The 19,524-nt window shown below is 51.0% G+C and overlaps 2 protein-coding genes across 4 annotated transcripts in view; both read left to right on the top strand.

The window, feature by feature from the left end:
- Positions 1–13,253, top strand: part of Dpf2 (D4, zinc and double PHD fingers family 2) — a 20,141-nt gene extending 6,888 nt beyond the window's left edge. For 2 of the 3 annotated variants that reach the window (XM_013020920.1, XM_013020921.1), the window contains exons 2-11: positions 540–700; positions 1,081–1,188; positions 2,136–2,299; positions 3,850–3,942; positions 4,102–4,180; positions 5,859–5,996; positions 6,133–6,261; positions 6,420–6,532; positions 7,925–8,006; positions 11,956–13,253. In XM_013020920.1, coding sequence (XP_012876374.1) covers positions 540–700; positions 1,081–1,188; positions 2,136–2,299; positions 3,850–3,942; positions 4,102–4,180; positions 5,859–5,996; positions 6,133–6,261; positions 6,420–6,532; positions 7,925–8,006; positions 11,956–12,032 — 1,144 coding nt within the window. In that variant the 3' untranslated portion in view covers positions 12,033–13,253. Of the gene's footprint in view, positions 1–539; positions 701–1,080; positions 1,189–2,135; positions 2,300–3,849; positions 3,943–4,101; positions 4,181–4,686; positions 4,729–5,858; positions 5,997–6,132; positions 6,262–6,419; positions 6,533–7,924; positions 8,007–11,955 lie in introns of all 3 variants that reach the window. The other variant, XM_013020922.1, reaches the window with a different exon arrangement.
- Positions 13,254–17,707: 4,454 nt separating this feature from the next.
- Tigd3 (tigger transposable element derived 3) lies at positions 17,708–19,123 on the top strand. Its single transcript, XM_013020919.1, has one exon. The coding sequence runs from the start codon at positions 17,708–17,710 to the stop codon at positions 19,121–19,123; it is 1,416 nt and encodes a 471-aa protein (XP_012876373.1).
- Positions 19,124–19,524: the final 401 nt, after the last annotated feature.

The following is a 19,524-nucleotide window of genomic DNA, read 5'->3' as shown; positions in this document are numbered from 1 at the left end:
TTTTCCCCCCCCCCCCCCCAACCAGAGTTTAAACTTGTGCTCTCATTCACTGGTTGGCACTCTACAATTGGAGACATACCTCTAACCACCTAAATAACATTTCCTTCGATAAGCTTTTATAGTTTGCTAAAAAACCTTTTAATAAGCTCCCTAGACTTTGATGAACTCTTTTTCCCTGTTTATAAGAGAGGCTAAGAAAAGTAACATCTTAACTAGTACAGAGCTAGATGGATGAGAAACAAGGAATGAGCATTCATTTCAACTGGAGCTCAGGACCTGACACAAGCAAATGCTACACTGTTACGCTGTCTCCCATCAGCTTGTCTGATGAAATTATGTGTTCTTCACGGTAATTTAGTTGTGAAGTGCCTTTCCTCATGCTGGCTTAGTGGAGGGGCTTTGTGTCCCATGAGGCAGAAGTAGAGGCAAATGTAACCCTTAGATCTGATTTCCCCGTCCCCTGGGCCCTTTGGAGAAGCAGTTGACAGGGGAGCAGGATGTTTTGGCACCTTGCATCCTTGCTTTCTACCTCCCTGCAGCCTTGGGGAGCAGTACTACAAAGATGCCATGGAGCAGTGCCACAGTTACAACGCCCGCCTGTGTGCCGAGCGCAGCGTGCGCTTGCCTTTCCTGGACTCTCAGACTGGAGTAGCCCAGAGCAACTGTTACATCTGGATGGAAAAGCGACACCGTGGTCCAGGTGAGGTCACAGTCTCAGGGACACGAGGAGAATTCCCCCCCCCCTGCTCCTACCTGTGGATGAATATGGTTGTCATCGTTTCCCACCCCCCACCCCTCATGGGGAGGATGAAGCTGACGGGTTCATACCTTCACCTCGGCTTTTTTTTTTCTTCCCCCCCTCAGTGGAGGCCATGATTAGGCTTCTGAAGGGCTGTGTTAATAGCCTAAGCTTATACTCATTCCCTCCCCCTCCATGCAGAATCTTACCCAATCCTCAGGCTCACACTGTCAGCATTCTTTTCTTGCTCTAGAACTCAGGGGAGCTACTTAGCTCAAAAGTGTGTAATATCATTTTCTAGTATTGGGTTAGGGTTTAACTGCTCATTCGGACTTCCACAGGATTGGCCTCTGGACAGCTATATTCCTACCCTGCCCGGCGCTGGCGAAAAAAGCGACGAGCCCACCCACCTGAAGATCCCCGGCTTTCCTTCCCATCTATTAAACCAGGTAGGGGGCACCCTGCTTGAGCAGGGGCGTAGCCCACTGCATGGCAACCGATCTGTTTCCCATCCACTAGTGCCAGGCCCTGTGCTAGTTCCTGTAAAAACAAAAGTCAAAAATGAATCAGGGTTGGTTGCCAGTGGCTCATTCCTATAATCCTAACAACCTAGGAGGCTGAGATCTGAGGATCGTGGTTCAAAGCCAGGCCAGGCAGAAAAGTCTGAGATCCTCATCTCCAATTAGCCACCAGAAAGCTGGAAGCAGAGCTCTGGTTCAAGTGGTAGAGCACTAGGCTTGAGCACAGGCTTAGGGACAGTACCCAGGCCCTAAATTCAAGCCCCAACACGAGCACAGGAAAAAACAAAAAACAAACAAAATATATATATAATTTCTTTGTTACCTTAGAGAATTCAGCTTATCAGAGTTAACAGGTAAAGAGCTGTGTTCCCGTGTTGAGTGAACTAGGGTGTCTTGATCCCTGGAGAGCTCAACAACAGAAAACAGTAGCACACTGGTTGACTGCCTTTAAAAAATTTGTTTTTAGTGGTATTGGAGTTTGAATTCAGGGCTTGTTCTCACTCAGCTTGCTAGCTCACTCTGTTGGCATTGTAAAATGGGGCCATGATACCAGCCCTGCTTTTTGCTGTCTTTTTTTTTTTTAATTTTTTGTTTTATGTGGTACTGAGGAATGGAACCCAGGACCTCATACATGCTAGGCAAGCACTCTGCCACTAAGCCACATTCCCAACCCGTTTGCTGGATATTTTGAAGATGGAATCTCAAGAATTTTCCGCCCAGACTCACTTCAAACTGTGATCCTCTGGATCTCAGCCTCCTGAGTAGCTGAGATTACAAATGTGAACCATCAGCTCCTCGCTGACTGGTTGACTCTTGCACTATGTCCACTCAAAGCTTTAGCCCCTCTGAGCCTTGTTTTATCCTGACTCTTGCAGACACAGACCAGACCCTGAAGAAGGAGGGGCTCATCTCTCAGGATGGCAGCAGTTTAGAGGCTCTGTTGCGCACCGACCCCCTGGAGAAGCGAGGTGCCCCGGATCCCCGAGTTGATGATGACAGCCTGGGAGAGTTTCCTGTGACCAATAGTCGAGCACGGAAGGTATAAGACTATCCCCGTGGCTGAAGGAGCTTTGCAGGACACCAGGCTCTTCAGGAGGGGCCGCCCCTTAGCAAGTCTGAAGTAGATCAGTGATGGAATGTCTGGCATGACTGAGGCCTTGAATCCAATCCTTAGGACCACCAAAAAGAAGAACAGAAGCAGAAGCTGAGGTTTCCTCTATAGCTGATAAACTTCTCTCCTGTCACCTACCCTGTCCTGCTGCTTTCCTTCTAAGGATAGGCTCTCATTCATTCATCCTCTTTATCACAAAAGTTTTTGTTATAAAGTTTTTTAGTGGGCTGGGGAGGTGGCTCAGTGGTAGAGTGCTTGTCTTGTATGCATGAGACCCTGGGTTTGATTCCTCAGCACCACATAGGCAGAAAAAGCCAGAAGTGGCGCTGTGGCTCTAGTGGTAGAGCGCTAGCCTTGAGCTAAAGAGCTGAGGGACAGTGCCCAAGCCCAGAGTTCAGGCCCCACAACTGACAAAAGAAAAAAAAAAGTTTTTTAGTACCTGGAGATCCACAGGTAAAACAGCCTCATCTCTGCCAACTGGGAAACCAACACTACGTTTAAAACTAAGAAAATCAGCCAGGTGCTGGTGGCTTACACCTGTAATCCTAGTTACTCAGGAGGCTGAGAGCTGAGTGTCATGGTTCAAAGCCAGCCCAGGCAGGAAAGTTTATGAGACTCTAATCTCAGTTAACCACCAGAAAACCACAAATGGTACTGTGACTCAAGCTTTGAGTGGAAAAAACTCAAGGACAGTGCCCAGGCCCTGAGTTCAAACCCCACGACTGATCAAAAAATTAAAAAAAAGATATTCCAGGCACCATGCTAAGTTCTTTTCCATGCATTACCTCTGTTAGCTTATACAGGGTCTTATGGGGTAGGCTTCATGGTCCCCATTTCACAGGAAGACTGGAGTAGAGCCATTTTAAAACTTCCCAGAAGGGCCAGACGTCCGTGGCTCACTCCTGTAATCCTAGCTACTCAGGAGGCTGAGATCTGAGGATCAAGGTTCAAAGCCAGCCTGGGCAAGGAAAGTCCGTGAGACTCTTATCTCCAGTTAGCTACCAGAAAACTAGAAATGGGGCTGTGGCTCAAGTGGTAAAGTACTACTAGCCTTGAGCTGAAGAGCTGAGGAACAGCACCCAGGCCAAGAGTTCAAGCCCCATGACCGGAAAAAAAAAAAAATTTCCCATAAGGTCACACAATAAGCACCAAGTCTGTCATTTAACTAGGACATGTTAGAAAGGGACTACTGACTATAATTTTTCAGAGAGGCCAGTCCAACAGGGTGGAACAGAGCATTTGACTAGACCACTTAAGAGATCAGGGGCGGGGGAGGTATTCTAAGCCAAGGGAACAGCACAAAGAGGCACAGAGGAACAGAAGCATTGAAGGGAACAGGACTTTGATTGTAGGGTGAGGAATGAGGGTGGGACCAGGTCCCAGAGGAGAGGAGGTTCTGGGTGGCCTTGGCCAATTCTGTCATATGAAGCTTTTAGGTGACATGATTTCTATTCATTCTGATCTGTCTGTCCACTCAGCGGATTCTTGAGCCCGATGACTTCCTGGATGACCTTGACGATGAGGACTATGAAGAGGATACTCCCAAGCGCCGGGGCAAGGGGAAGTCCAAGGTGAAGGGCCAGTATGTTGCTGGCAGTGCATGGCAGGGTGGTCCATGATTTCCTCTGGTTCCCTTTCTTCCTGTTAAATGAGATTAGCTGCTGCTCAGGAGAGTGTCACTCCTGGGGTTCTGCACTTTAGTGAAGGCATCTTTGTACTCTTCTCGGCAGGGTAAGGGTGTGGGCAGTGCCCGGAAGAAGCTGGATGCTTCCATCCTGGAGGACCGGGACAAGCCGTATGCCTGTGACAGTGAGTGCCTCGCTAGTGGGTGGGTAGTCTTTGCCTTGGACCCAGCTCCTGCTCTGGATGTGAGAGGAGGGAGGGTTGTGTTCTTGCCCTGAGTGCTGAAACGAGCCTGTGATCTTGATCTGCCTGCTGACTAGTTCCCTCCAAGAACCCTGGGTGGCCCAGGCTTCTGCTCCATGACCGGTGGGACCTGCATGCTCTGGGAGAGATTCCTCTGACCCCTGGGGTGGGGGAGTGGGAGGTTTCTTAGCAGGCAGGGTTGGCCTCTCCGTGGGCAGTGTCCAGGTCTGCTGGCCCAATGAGCTGGGGCACAGGGGGTCAGCCCTGAGGTTTTCAGTGTCTGTTCTCTTTCCCTTTGCTTTGGCTCACCCTCCTTCCGTGCCTCCACCCCGGAGCTCCGTCGCTGCTGGGGTTCTCTGTCGCTCGCTTGCTCCGCTTTCCTGTTGCCGCTGCCCTTGTCTCCAGTGTGTCAAGGCCTCCTTCTCATGACTTTTCTTTCTGTCTTTCAGATAGTTTCAAACAAAAGCATACCTCGAAAGCGCCCCAGAGAGGTAGCTCTCTCAACTTTTCAGACTTTTGGTTTTCCTATCCCTTTTCCCTCTTCCCTTGTTCCTCCGCCTTCCTCATCTCCTGTGATGCTAGTCTTGAAGTCTCTGGAATGGCATGGGGGCAGAACTTGCTGAACAGTGGTTGTGTTCCACGCCCCAGAGTCCCAGCAGCCGCCTTCACTGCTTCTCTCCCTCACGCTTACTCCTAGGCCACTCAGCCTCATGCATGGGGTAGCTCCAAAAGCATTATGAGGAACCCACTATGAACAATAGATCCATTGCTCCCGTCCCATGCACAGGCACTTGGTGGTCAGCTAATGTCCCCACCATCCTTCCACCTCCTCCCAGCCTCCTCATTCCTTCCTTTTGGCCCCTTGCCCTTAATTGTCACCACTCAAGATTACAGACTGGGGCTGGGAATGTGGCTTAGTGGTAGAGTGCTTGCCTAGCATGCATGAAGCTCTGAGTTCAATTCCTTAGTACCACATAAACAGAAAACGCTGGAAGTGGCGCTGTGGCTCAAGTGGTAAGAGTGCTAGCCTTGAGCAAAAGAAGCTTAGGGGCAGTGCCCAGGCCCTGAGTTCAAGGCCAAGGACTGGCCAAAAAAAAAAAAAAAAGATTACAGACTGCCTTGCTGGAGTCAGCTTTTCTTGCTGGGCAGGCACAGTTGTGGCTCCTTTGGGAGCCAACTGCTCTCTGCTCATTTGGTAGGTGGTCACCAAGAAAGCCAGCCTGAGCCCTTTGTCCACTCAGCAGGGCCAGGCTTTGTGTTGTGTGCAGGGCCACATGAGCCTCCCGCATTCACTGACTTTGAGGTCTCTTTTTTACTTTTCCCCTTCCTGCCATAGTGAAAACCATAGACTTTTCCTGACTGGAGTTCCTCAGACTCTTACCATTTCCAGGGCAAGTGGTAATGCAACGAAGGCTGAGCCCCACTAGACTCTCAGTTCAGAAAAGCATAGTGCTGTGGGGTGCTCCTGGCTAAAGAGAAGGGAAGGGATCATCACTAGGATTCTCCCCAGAACAAGGCTGCTGGAGGAATGGGGGGCTTCGGGTGGGGCCTCACAGCTTGGAGGGGTGGGGACGTAGCTTCCTATAGCTTGACACCTCTCTCTGCAATCTTCTCCAACCAGTTTGTGGAAAACGCTATAAGAACCGACCTGGCCTCAGTTACCACTATGCCCACTCCCACCTGGCTGAGGAAGAGGGCGAGGACAAGGAAGACTCCCAGCCACCCACCCCCGTTTCCCAGAGGTCTGAGGAGCAGAAATGTAAGCTGAGGTGTTGGGAGTGGGCAAGCAGGCAAGGAGCTGGTCTCGCAGTAAAAGCCCTTCCTTGCAGGAATGTTAATGACCCAGGCACGGCCCACCCTCAGGAGCATCATCAAAGCTCTCTTTCTTCCTATAGCCAAGAAGGGTCCTGATGGATTGGCCTTGCCCAATAACTACTGCGACTTCTGCCTGGGGGACTCAAAGATCAACAAGAAGACAGGACAGCCTGAAGAGCTGGTGTCCTGTTCTGACTGTGGCCGCTCAGGTACCCCCAGAGTACCTACCCCCAGAGAGGACTGCCCCAGCGTCAGGTCCCGAGGGACTTGTGGCTCACTGACTTCAGCACCATCCTAGACAGCTCATCTTAGACACGCACAACACCTCTGCTTCAGCTTACAGCCTCGTTTCTCTTGCTTCCAACAGGGCATCCTTCCTGCCTCCAGTTCACCCCTGTGATGATGGCGGCTGTCAAAACCTACCGTTGGCAGTGCATCGAGTGCAAGTGCTGCAACCTCTGCGGCACCTCGGAGAATGACGTGGGTGTCCTGCTTGCCCCAGCTGGCTCCCCCACACCCCGCCCAAGCTCCTCCCTCATCCCCCCTCCCCACCATCGCCCCAGCTGGCTCCCCCACAACACCCCAAGCTCCTCCCTCATCCCCCCTCCCCACCATCGCCCCAGCTGGCTCCCCTACAACACGCCCAAGCTCCTCCCTCGCCCCCCTCAACACCATCCCCCTGGGAACTCCAGTTTCTTGAGCACCAACTTTAGGTCACACTCAGTTTTAGGTTCTAATGAGACCAAATGAGACAGAGTCCCTGCATTCTGTGGATAACAGCAGTGAGCAAGGAAGGGAGAACTTACTGTGTGCCTTGGAGCAAATAAGACCAGTGATGTACAAATGAGTGGATACTGTCTTAGAGGCATAGTCAGATGGACTTTTTTAGCAGAGGGAAGGTTGATGCTGAAATTTGCAAAATACTGAGACATCCCAAAAGTTCTGGAGGGAGAGCAAGAAAGAAAGGAGCAGGGGGCTGGGAAGGTGGCTCAGTGGTAGAGCACTTGCCTTGCATGTCTGAGGCCCTGGGTTCGATTCCCCAGCACCACATAAGCAAAAAGAAAAAAAGCCGGAAGTGACGCGGTGGCTCAAATGGTAGAGCGCTAGCCTTGAGCTGAAGAGCTGAGGGACAGCGCCCAGGCCCAGAGTTCAGACCCCACCACCGGACCAAAAAAAGAAAAAGGAGCAGCTGTGCCGTGCACGGCTTTTAGGCTGGCTGGTGCAGACTCCTTAAGGTGGATGAGCCACATGTACTAAGAAGGCCAGTGTGGCAGACTGAAGCCTGCCCTCTGTGTAGGAATAGAGCTGGGGGAGATGGATCAGAGAGGTAGGCACCAGCAATTCTGTGGGGCCTCAGCGTTGACCCCAGAGACTTGGAAAGGCTAAGTGTGTGCTCTGCCACTGAGCTTACACCCCCAATGCCTGGGCCTCAAGTTCTAAATATAGTGGGATGCTGCTGGAGGCTTATAATGAGGGACTGATCTATCACTTGAGCTGCAGCTCTACTTCTGCATTTTTGGGTGATTCATTGGAGATAAGAGTCTCAGCTGGCTTCAAGCTGTGATCCTCATCTCAGCCTTCTGACTAGCTGGAATTACAGGTGTGATCCTGGCCTATCAAGTTTTTTAAAGGCAACTTTGGCTGATTTATAGAGAAGAGATTGTTGGCAAAGAGGAGGCCATGTAATTATTTAGGAGCTCTGATAGGACTCAAATAGGGGATGATAGTGACTTGGTCTGAGTAGAGTCTAGTATCATCTTCCCTGTTAGCTGTTCTTTTTGGCAGCAGTATTCTTGGAAGCCTTCCCCCTGTAGGTAGCCCGAGGCTCCTAAATCATTGGCCCCCTCTTCTTCTTCCTTTGTGCTTCTCTAGGACCAGCTGCTCTTCTGTGATGACTGCGACCGTGGCTACCACATGTACTGTCTTACCCCATCCATGTCTGAGCCTCCTGAAGGTATGTGGCTGAGAATAATCAATTCATCCATTACTCAGGATTATAATCAGTTACTCAGAACAATTTGTCAGTAAAATCACCTACCTAGTAAATTCTGAGTTGCCATTTTACTCTGCCTTGCCTCAGTTCGGGATACTTTTCTAATATTTCAACCTGAAGGGCTTAATGTTTGCATATTGTCTTCAGTAACAAATTAATACTCCAGGAGTGAACAGATGTTGAGCAGAAGAAAGTCACTCAGAAGGAGAGAGCTATTTCCCTCCAGTTAGTATGAAAATTGAATTGTCGCTGGGTGCCAGTGGCTCATGCCTGTAATCCTAGCTACTCAGGAGGCTGAGATCTGAAGATCACGGTTCAAAGCCAACCCAGGCAGGAAAGTCCGTGAGACTCTTATCTCCAATAAACCACTAGAAAACCAGAAGTGGTGCTGTGGCTCAAGCAGTAGAGCACTTGCCTTGAGCTGAAGAGCTGAGGGATAGCGCCCAGGCCCAGAGTTCAAGCCTCACAACCAACAAAAAAGAAAAGAAAATTGAATTGTCACTTTGCCTGATACAACATTGCTCTTTCAGCTTTCCTAACTTGATAGATTTGAGTATTTGTTTCTTCTGCCTTCCCCTTTCCAGTATGGAAGAGAGTTGTTTCTGGACAGATATTTCTGCATCTGCAGTAGTTTATTTATTTATTTATTTAGGTCAGTCTTGGGACCTAAACTCTAGGCCTGGACGCTGTCCTTCAGCTCAAGGCTAGCACTTTATCACTTAAGCCTCAGTGCCACTTCCAGCTTTTTTCTGCTTATGTGGTGCTGAGGAATTGAACCCAGGATCTCATGTATGTGAGGCAACACTCTACCACTGAACCAACTTCCCAGCCCCCCTGCAGTAGTTTATTTTGTTTTTGTTTTTTGGGGTCTGGTCATGGGGCCTAAACTCTGGGACTGGGTGCTGTCCCTCAGCTCTTCAGCTCAAGGCTAGCACTTTACCACTTGAACCATAGCACCACTACCAGCTTTTTTTTTTTCTGCTTATGTGGTGCTGAGGAATCGAACCCAGGGCCTCATGCATGCAAGGCAAGCGCTCTACCACTGAGCCACCTTCCCAGCCCAGTAGTTTACTTTAATAATGATTTTTCACTCAAACCAGGGGTGGCACCAAGGACTGGCTGCATCTCCCCAGTCGCCTCTGGCTGGATTTCTGAGCTTAGGCCTTCTCATATGGGAACTTGGAGCTTATCTAGGAGGGAACAACTACCCACTTGCTGAGCCAGTATTCCAGGCAAGAGAAGTTCACCATGTGTTGGTAGTTGACTTTTAATGTAGGTCAGACTGCTGGCGTTCTGTAGAGAATGAGGCCATGTGGCCACTAAGAAAAGTCCCAAGAGTCCTTTAACACCTGCGGAGGGTCACACTTCTGCTGCCATGTTGAATCTGTAAATCAGCTGTGTGTGTGTGTGCGCGTGCATACACAGTCGGCTTGGGTGCTGTCCCTGAGTTTGTCTTACTCAAGGCTGGTGCTCTACCACTTAAGCAACTCCACTTCCAGCATTTTTTTTTTGTCGGTCATGGGGCTTGAACTCTGGGCCTGGGCGCTGTCCCTGCGCTCTTCAGCTCAAGAGCTTTGAAAAAAATAGTGTTTTGGTTTGGGTTTTTGGTTGTTTTTGGTGCCATTACTAGGTCCTGAACTTCGGGCCTGGGCACTGTCTTTTACCTTTTTTGCTCAAGGCACAGCTCCATTTCTGGCTTTTTTGGTAGTTTAGTGGAAATAAGTCTCATGGGGCTGGGAAGGTGGCTCAATGTTAGAATGCTTGCCTTATATGCATGAGGCCCTAGGTTCAATTCTTCAGCACCACATAAGCAGAAAAAACAAAGCCAGAAGTGGCACTGTGGCTCAAGTGGTAGAACACATCTCATGAACTTTTTTGCCCAGGCTGCCTTCCAAACATGATCCTCAGATCTCAGCTTCTGAATAGTTAGGATCACAGGAGCCACTGAGGCACCTGGATTTTTTTACTTCCATCAAATACCAGCTTAGTGTAGGTAGAATCAATTCTCACTGCAGACGGGCTTTCCCACGGATATTCATGGGACACTGAGGTTGCAGAAGGCCACAGGTGTAGGTAGTGCTCCAGCTGGAGCATCAGGAGCTGGGTCCTGCCCCTAAAAGTCAGCATACCCTCAGGTTTCGGGTCGTGGTTGGTAACAATCCAGCCACAGCCAGTTAATATAACTTAAAAGATAAGAGTCTTTTTTTTTTTAACCGAGAGTTTTAAAAAGATCTTAAGTAAAACTGTCCCTTGTGGCTCACTTAAAATAGGTAATACTTTATAGAAAAGCTTGACAGTCTCTACTCATTGACCTTAGAAAGGACCATCCTCTTAGATTTTTTTTTTTTGGCGGTCATGGGGCCTGAACTCTGGACCTGAGCACTGAGCACTGTCCCTCAGCTCTTCAGCTCAAGGCTAGCACCCTACCACTTGAGCCAAAGTGCCACTTCCAGCTTTTTCTGCTTATGTGGTGCTGAGGAATCGAACCCAGAGCCTCATGCATGCAAGGCAAGCACTCTACCACTGAGCCACCTTCCCAGCCCCTCCTCTTGGATTTTTAAGTCATATGTCTTTGAAGACCTATGAGGTTCTTTCCAGAAATACGTTCAAAACGACATACGTATCCAGGTACCCATGACTCAAGCTTGTAACTCTAGCTACTCAAGAGGCTGAGATCTGAGGATCATGGTTCAAAGCCAACTGGTGCAGGAAAGTCCATGAGACGCATTATCTCCAATAAACTACTCTGAAATAGCTAACAGTGGGGCTGTGGCTCAAGTGGTAGAGGTCTAGAGCAAAAGAAGCCCAGGGACAGAGTCCAGGCCCAGAGTTCAAGCCTCAGAACCCACAAAAAATGAGAAAAAAAATACATATATACATATGTATGCATAATTGTTTACATCAAAACATTGAGAACTAATTTGGGGGAGGTAGGAATCCAATCATAGTAAGAGATAATAGCAAGGTATAAGCCAGTTATTTTTCTTGCAGAGAAGTTATTTCCTGTTCCACTTTGAAGTTAGACTTGGGTCATAGTAGATTGGATCATCCCTTTGTGTCTTTAGTCTCTGCTCAGACACAGATGTTGGCAGGCCGTCTCAGCTTGCAGAAAGCTCTGGCTTAAATTGAAATAAGAATTGGTTTCTGCCTGGTGCTGGTAGCTCACACCTGTAATCCCAGCTACTCAGGAGGCTGAGATCTGAGGATCACAGTCAAAACTAGCTCTGGCAGGAAAGTCCATGAAACTTTTTTTTTTGCCAGTCAGGGGGCCTGAACTCTGGGCTTGAGCGCTGTCCCTCAGCTCAAGGCTCAAGGCTAGCACTCTACCACTTGAGCCACAGCGCTGCATCTGGCTTTGTCTGCTTATGTGGAATTGAGGAATTGAACCCAGGCTTGCAAGGCCAGCACTCCACTGAGCCACCTTCCCAGCCCCCATGAAACTTGATTTCCAATAAACCAACAGAAAACCCGAAGGGTGCTGTGGCTCAAGTGGTAGAGCCCTAGCCTTAAGCTTAAAGAGCTCAGGGACCGCCCAGTCTGAGTTCCATCCCCATGACCAACAAAAAAAAAAAAAAAAAAGGATTCTTTTCTAACTTTGTGGCCAGAAGAACCAAGCCTATTGTGTTGTAATCACAAGTCTAAAGCTTGGGCCACTTTAAAAGCTGGCGTCTGCCCAGGCCCTTCTACTTCCCAGCTCCTGTAACAAGGCCGAGGGGGCCTCGACATCTGGGTTCTGAGTGTTGCCTTCACCTTCATGGGGAATGATTTTCACAGTATTTGAAGATTGATGGGTTCCTTTCACTGCTACTGCAGAATTTCTCCTGTCCTGCTTAGGGAAGAGGGGTGGGGAATGGAAGGACAGCAGGATTGTGGGCGCTGACCCTGACCTGACCCTTCTGTTTCTCTGCAGGAAGCTGGAGCTGCCACCTGTGTCTGGACCTGTTGAAGGAGAAAGCTTCCATCTACCAGAACCAGAACTCCTCCTGATGTGCCACCCAGCTCCCCCACATATCTGAAGATGTTTTTCTCCTCCACCTTGGTTTTCATAACCCCCTTCCCTTCCCCCCTCTTTCACAAGTCCAGAACCTCGGGTGGTCATGCCAACCTGCCTTTGGCAACAGCAAGTGGAGGTGGCAGCGCTGACCACCTCTGGCCCCAGGCCCTCAGGGAGAAAGGAGCAGTATGCCACCCCAGGGCAGATTTATGGGCCCCGCTTCTCTGTGTTCTCCATGAAGTGCATTCACTCTGCTTGCCTTGGGCCCAGGCCCTGGTGATCACAGGGTTCAAACGATGTTTCAAATAGAGAGTAGCTCCATTCTTTTGGCCCTGGCTGACTCCCTGCTCTGGTCTCCAGGGTTCCTTCCCCACGATGCTAGCCTGACCAGTCCTCTGCTGGGAGCAGCTGGGAGTGAACAAGCTGAGGCTGCCCTCACAGGAGCTTTCCATGCCCCTCGTGCTGCTGTACCTTGCCTCTTCAGCGCCCCCCCCCCCCGCTCCTATGATCCTCTGTCCTGCTAACGGGGCCCCTTGCCTAAGCCAGGATGTTCTTGGTCACTCGGCTGGCTCTACCCTGTCCCACTGCACCCCACACAGGGAACTAGCAGCTACCCCTGTCTTTCCTGTGCTTGGCTGGCTCACTCACGGGTGGTCTCTGGTGACCCAAGCCTTCCCTACCTTTTCCCCATCTTCTGCCTCCCTCCTTGTTCTCTTTGGTTTTGTGGGGAAAGGGGATGTGCCAGGGTGCCAGGCCAGCAGCTTGGGGGCCACAAGGAGATGTTGGATAATGTGCCTGTTTTTTAACTCGATAAAAAGCCTACCTCCAAAATCCCCTCTTTTTTTTTCTTTTCTTTTTTTTCTTTTTTTTTTTTCCTTCCTGGACCTGGGCATTCAGCCTCTTGCCCTTAACTAGATTGGGAGCCTCCGCCTCCTGCCTGTGTATGATAGTTCCCAGGTCACAGGGGTGCCGCATAGATGTTCCCTTCCCTTGCACGCTCACTAGCAGCTGATAAGGTCTTCACACCCTGATTCCTTGGTTTTCTGCTTAGTGGCACTGACATTAAGTAGGAGGGACAGCCATGCCAGGACACTCTGGACTGGCCTTCCTCCTTCATTGCGGGCAGGCCCTAACTCACCGTCACTTTAGAGTTGAGGTGTCTTCCCCCTCCCCCTTTAGTTCCTATATTCTAAACATTAGTTTAAAAAAATAAACATTTTTACACACAGCCCTCTGCTGAATGGTTTTATCTCCCAACTCAACTGGTTAAGAGGGCTGTTTCAGCTGGGTGTCTGTGGTTCACCACTGTAATCCTACCTACTCAGAAGGCTGAGATTGCCATTTGTAGCCAGCCTGGGCAGGAAAGTCCATGAAACTCTTATCTCTAAGAAATTACTTAGAGGGCTGGGAAGGTGGCTCAGTGGTAGAGTGCTTGTCTTGCATGCATGAGGCCCGGGGTTCCATTCCTCAGCACCACATAAACAGAAAAAGCTGGAAGTGGTGCTGTGGCTCAAGTGATAGAGAGCTAGCCTGGAGCTGAAGAGCTGAGGGACAGCGCCCAGACCCAGAGTTCAGACCCCACGATTGGCAAAAGAAAAAAGAAATTACTCAGAGGGCTGGGGTATAGCTTAGTGGTAGAGTGCTTGCCTAGCATGCATGAAGCCCTAGGTTCAATTCCTCAGTACATCATAAACAGAAAAGCTGGAAGTGGCACTGTGGCTCAAGTGGTAGATTGCTATACTTGAGCCCAAAGAGGTTCACTAACAGCATCAGGCCTTGAGTTTAAACCCTAGAAGCAGCACACACACACACAAAAGGCTGTTTCATCTAAAATGTTCTTCCTTCGGACAGTGGGTTTAGTTTCAAGTTTGGTTGGTTGGTTCTTTTCTCCCTCATTCAAAATTTTTGTTGGCCCCAACTACCAAAGCAGATATAAAATTGCTTATTTCATTTAACTTATGTAAACTCAAGTTGATAACAATTTCTTATTATAAACAACAGTGAAGCTGTTTTTATCAATATAAAATTTGGGTTAAAATCAACTTTTATCACCCTCTTATCTTTTCTTCTCTTTTTGCCAGTCCTGGGGCTTGAACTCAGGCCTGGGTACTGTCCCTGAGCTTTTGCTCAAGGCTAGCACTCTACCACTTGAGCCACAGTACCACTTCCAGCTCTTATGTATGTGGTACTAATGACTGGAACCCAGGGCATCATACATGGTAGGCAAACCTCTACCACTAAGCCACATTCCCAGCCCATATGCTGTATATTTCTGTTTGGGGAAAATTCTGCTAAACTGGGACATGTAGATGGGAGTTGTGACAGGTTTTACAATTGACATTGCAATCCAGAGACAAAATAGGTCCAGAAATTTGATTACTAAATAAAAGATAATCTCAGCAAACCAATGATGTCACCTTGAGATAGAGAAAGCTTTTGCAGAGATAATGAGGACATCTTCCGGGGAAGGGCCTCAACCTTGCTCATCTGATGCATGGCTAATTGCCTGTGTGCTCCTGAGCCAGAGCAAGACGTGCAGCCAAGACTTCAGCGTGCAGCTCTAAAGCCTTTCCAAATGCATTTTGAAACTTCTATTAAAAAAAAGCCGGGCGCTGGTGGCTCATTCCTGTAATCCTAGCTACTCAGGAGGCTGAGATCTGAGGATTGCGGTTCAAAGCCAGCCCAGGCAGAAGAGACCATGAGACTCCTATCTCCAATAAACCACCAGAAAACCGGAACTGGTGCTGTAGCTCAAGTGGTAGAGCGCTTGCCTTAAGCTGAAAAGCTGAGGGACAGCGCCCAGGCCCAGAGTTCAAGCCCCACGACCGACAAAAAAAATTAAAAAATAGAACGCCAGGCGCCAGTGGCTCACACCTGTAATCCTAACTGCTCAGGAGGCTGAGATCTGAGAATTGTGGTTCAAAGCCAGCCCTGGCAGGAAAGACCGTGAAACTTCAATAAAAACCCACCAGATGGGGCTGGGAAGGTGGCTTAGTGGTAAAGTGCTTGCCTTGCATGCATGAGACCCTGGGTTTGATTCCTTAGCACCACATAAGAAAAAAGAAAAAAGCCAGAAGTGGCGCTGTGGCTCAAGTGAGTGGTAGAGCACTAGCCTTGAGCTGAAGAGGTGAGGGACAGCACCCAGGCCCAGAGTTCAGGCCCCATGACCGGACCCAAAAAAAAAAATAAATAAAACACCAGAAAACCGGAAGTAGCACTGTGGCTCAAGTGATAGAGCACTCACCTTGAGCTGAAGAGCTGAAGGCCAGTACTCAGGCCTAGCGTTCAAGCCCCATGACAGAGAAAAAAACAAAACATAAAACTTAGAAAAAGCTTCCAGTCAAGGGGGTACCGGTGAGTCAATGCCTATCATCATAGCTATTCAGGAGGCTGAGACCTGGAACATCATGCCTTGAAGCCAGCCTGGTCAGAAAAGTTTTCATGAGACTCTTATCTCCAATTAGCCACTCAAAAACTGCAAGTGGAGGGGCTGGGAAGGTGGTTCAGTGGTTAGAATGCTTGCCTTGCATGCATGAGGCCCTGGGTTCGAGTCCTCAGCACCACATAAGCAGAAAAAGCCAGAAGTGGCACTGTGTCTCCAGTGGTAGAGCGCTAACCTTGAGCTGAAGAGCTCAGGGATGGTGCCCAGACCCAGAGTTCAGGCCCCACGACCGACCAAAAAAAAACAAAACTGCAAGTGGAGCTGGCCCAAGCCCTAGGTTCAAGCCCAATTAAAAAAAAAAAAGTAGCAAAGAAAATGACAAGGCATAAGAGGAAATTTAGGAAGCTTCATAGAATGAAAAACGTGAGCAGTACAGGTGAGCACCCAGCTGTGTAAGGGGCAGGGAGAATGTGGAGCTGCAGATTAACATGCCTACATTTAGTGCAGGACCAAATATTCGTAAGAAAGGAAATTATATTCTTGAGTATAGAAATGATCTTTTTGTATGATTCATATGTGTGTGTGGGTATTGGGGCCTGAACTTGGGGCCTAAGTTTTTGTGTTTTTGTTTTTGTGTTTTCTGTTTGTTCTTGCTCAAGGCTGGCCTTGTAGCACACTTGAGCCACAGCTCTTGGCCTTGGTGGTTAATTGACATTAAGAGTTTCACAGACTTTCAAGCTTGGACTGGCTTGCAACTCAGATCTCAAATCTCAGCCTCAGGGGTGGCTAGAATTACATACGTGGGCCATCGGCACCAAGTTTTGCAGCTTGAATCTTGTCAAAGATTTGGCGCCTTGTCAAAAGTAGCCTGGGTGACAGACTGGAGGCCACCAGCGCTGTCCATGGTATAACTAGCTTTTGTATGGCTTGAAACTTGCATCCATTTTATCTTTTCAGAACAATTCCGTGACGGCCTTTAGTCCTGTTTGGTAGATGAAGGATGACAGTCAGGAAGGCCTTGCGGCGCTGAGCCACCTCCGCTGCCCTCATGCCACGTCTCGGGCTGGCCAGCGCCAGGTCCCGGTCCCCGAGTCCAGCCGCGCCTAGGGGCTCCCGCTGGTCCTGGCTCCGCCTCTTCTCCCCCCACGCCAGAGGCTCCGCCTCCAGCACGCCTGAGGAACCGCCACTTTCACGGGATCCAATGAGACGTAGCCGGGGGCGGGACGAGACGCCTCTGAGAGCCAATCTGGTTTATCTGGGGCGGGGCTACAGCCGGTCGAGGGCCCGCACCGCAGTCCTCCCCAGCCCGGAGCGATTCTGGCGCGGGCGGCCCGCACCGGGCCTTGCTGTGCGCGCTCCCGCGGCCCGCTGCCCGCGCGGTTCCTTGATCCGCTCCGCCCTGGGGGTCGTGGCGCCCGTCCCTCCCTGCTCTGCCATCGCCTCCCGAACAGGGATTCAGGAGCCGGGCTGGGGGCAGGGGCGGGAGCCACGGGACGAGCGCCTGAGGTGGGTGCGGAGCGGGAGGCTGGGCGGGCGGGTCGGCGCCTGGGCCCCGCCCACGGGCTTTGGGTCCCGGTGGGGCGAGGCGGGCCAGGGCGCACCGCCCGTGTCCTGGCCTGCCTGGGCCCGGGGCGCTCGGCCCTGGGTCCGGGTACCCCTTCCAGACCCTCACCCTTCCCACTGGGGACACTCCACCCCTTCGCTGCCCGCAGCCTCCACCCTGGTCGTCCTTTGTCGCCTGTGCACCTGCACTCTCGCCCTGCCCTCCCACTTCCCCCAGGCTGCACCCTGGCCCAGCCTGAGCCACCCCGGCACCAACAGACTCCATCCTCACGGCTTTGTCGTCTGTACACCTGTTCACCTCAACTCTGTTCATTTGGTCCACCCCAACATTTTCATCGAAATACAGTCCAGACCATCATCCCCATCTTGTCCTGATTGTCCCCTGTACCTGCACCGCCCCGCCCCCCGACCCAGGCCCAGACCCTCTCTAGCCATATTCCTTTGTTCCTTCAGCTGTCCCCTGCACTCATTCATCCTGCTGAACCCCAGCCCGCACTCCACTCCTCCTCAGATCAGACACCCCTTGCTTCTGCGCTAGCACTCCTGAGGCTCGTTCCAGCCCTGGCCATTTCCCTTGCTCTTTCAGCTGGTCCAGTATCCGGCGGCTGCCCACAGTCCAATCACTTCCCTGTCCTCACGGGCTCCACTTTCTCCCATCCCTCCTGGCTTCAGCGCCCGCGAGATCCTCTCCTCTCCTGTCCCCACAGGTGCCCTGCAGGAGCCATGGAGCTGAGTAGCAAGAAGAAACTCCATGCCTTGTCCCTAGCGGAAAAGATTCAGGTGTTGGAACTCCTGGATGAATCCAAAATGTCCCAGTCGGAGGTAGCCCGGCGCTTCCAAGTCTCCCAGCCCCAAATCTCCCGCATCTGCAAGAATAAGGAGAAGCTGTTGGCAGACTGGTGTAGCGGCACTGCCAACCGAGAGCGCAAGCGCAAGCGGGAGTCCAAGTATAGCGGGATCGATGAAGCTCTGCTCTGCTGGTACCACATTGCCCGCGCCAAGGCCTGGGATGTGACGGGCCCCATGTTACTCCACAAAGCCAAGGAGTTGGCTGATATCATGGGCCAGGATTTTGTGCCCAGCATTGGCTGGCTGGTCCGCTGGAAACGCCGAAACAATGTAGGCTTCGGGGCTCGCCATGTCCTTACTCCTCCATTCCCTCCTGAACCACCTCCCTTAGGCCTCACGTCCCAGGCCCAGCCACCTCTCTCCCTTAAAGACTTCTCTCCAGAGGATGTTTTTGGCTGTGCTGAAGTGCCCTTGCTTTATCGGGCAGTGCCTGGCAGAGCATTTGCGTGTGATCGGATGAAAGTACTCCTGTGTGCCAACAGCAGGGGCACAGAGAAGCGGCGAGTGTTGGTCGGTGGGCTCCAGGCTGCGCCTATGTGCTTCTTTGGGGTGAGCAGTGAGGCACTGCTTGCTTCCTACCACCCGGACCCAAGCATCCCCTGGGCAGAGTGGTTGGCACAGTTTGACCAGGACATGGGGCAGCAGGGTCGACAGGTAGCCTTGCTGTTGGCTGCCCAAGTGGTAGAGGAGTTGGCAGGCCTACCCGGGCTCCACCACGTGAGACTCTTACCTCTGTCTGCCTCCAGCACGACACCTTCCTTGCCTGGCTCTGTGGTCTGGGCCTTTAAAGCTCATTACCGGCACCGTTTGCTGGGCAAATTGGCCGCTGTGCAGAGCAGGAGAGAAGGTACCTCGCTGCCGGAAGCCGGGGAAGGCATCACGGGGTTGGATGCGTTGCACATGGCCGCGGCAGCCTGGACCAAGGTGCCTTCTCAGCTCATTTGGAGCAGCTTCATTCAGGAAGGGTTAGCTCCAGGCAAAACACCCCTGGCCCTGGACAAAGCTTCTGAGATGCCGCCAGTTGCTGGTGGACTGAGCCAGGAGGAGTTTTCCCACTTCGTGGACTTGGAGGACGAGGAGCCAGGCCCCGGAGTGTGCAAGGAGGAGACGGGCGCTGACGCTAAGGAAGGGTATAGGGAAGATGGCTTAGAGCCTCTGCCTACTAAAGCCGATGCCCTACAGGCCCTGGGCACCTTGAGGAGGTGGCTGGAGGTCAATAGCACCTCCCCAGAGCTCTTCGAGAAGTTCTATGAGTGTGAGGCCGAGGTGGAGCGGCTGTGCTGCCTGTGAGGACCCGTGGCAGCGGCCAGGGCCCCGCCCCTGTTTCCCATGGAAACGCCTCTCCCGACGGGGACCAGCTCTTTCCTGTGGAAATACCACCTAGGAAAGGTGTAGAAGGGAGGGAAGTTGGCACACCAAGTCTAAGCTTGGAGTCAAAACTTTCCAAGCTTGAGAAGAAGCTCTGAAGATGGAGCCTCAGGCTAGAACTTTAGGAGAGAGGGCTGGAAGCATGGCTCAAGTGGTAGAGCATCAGTCTGTGAGTGAAAGCATCAGACCCTAAGTTCAAGTTCCGGTCCCGGAATTAAAAAATAAAACAGAGGGAGTTCATTTGGGAAGGTGGAACTTTGTTTTTCTAGACATTGTTTCCATTGTTTAAACTTCATGTCAAAAGCAGTTCTGCTTCTGGAAAT

Source organism: Dipodomys ordii, unplaced genomic scaffold, assembly GCF_000151885.1.
Source record: "Dipodomys ordii isolate 6190 unplaced genomic scaffold, Dord_2.0 Scaffold54, whole genome shotgun sequence".
Lineage (NCBI taxonomy): Eukaryota > Metazoa > Chordata > Mammalia > Rodentia > Heteromyidae > Dipodomys > Dipodomys ordii.
The sequence above is the reverse complement of the archived record's forward strand: the minus strand, read 5'-3'. Positions and strand labels throughout refer to the sequence as shown.

Excerpts from the sequence above, each read along its gene's own strand:
- Tigd3 (XM_013020919.1), top strand. The coding sequence starts at position 17,708 with ATGGAGCTGAGTAGCAAGAAGAAACTCCATGCCTTGTCCCTAGCGGAA.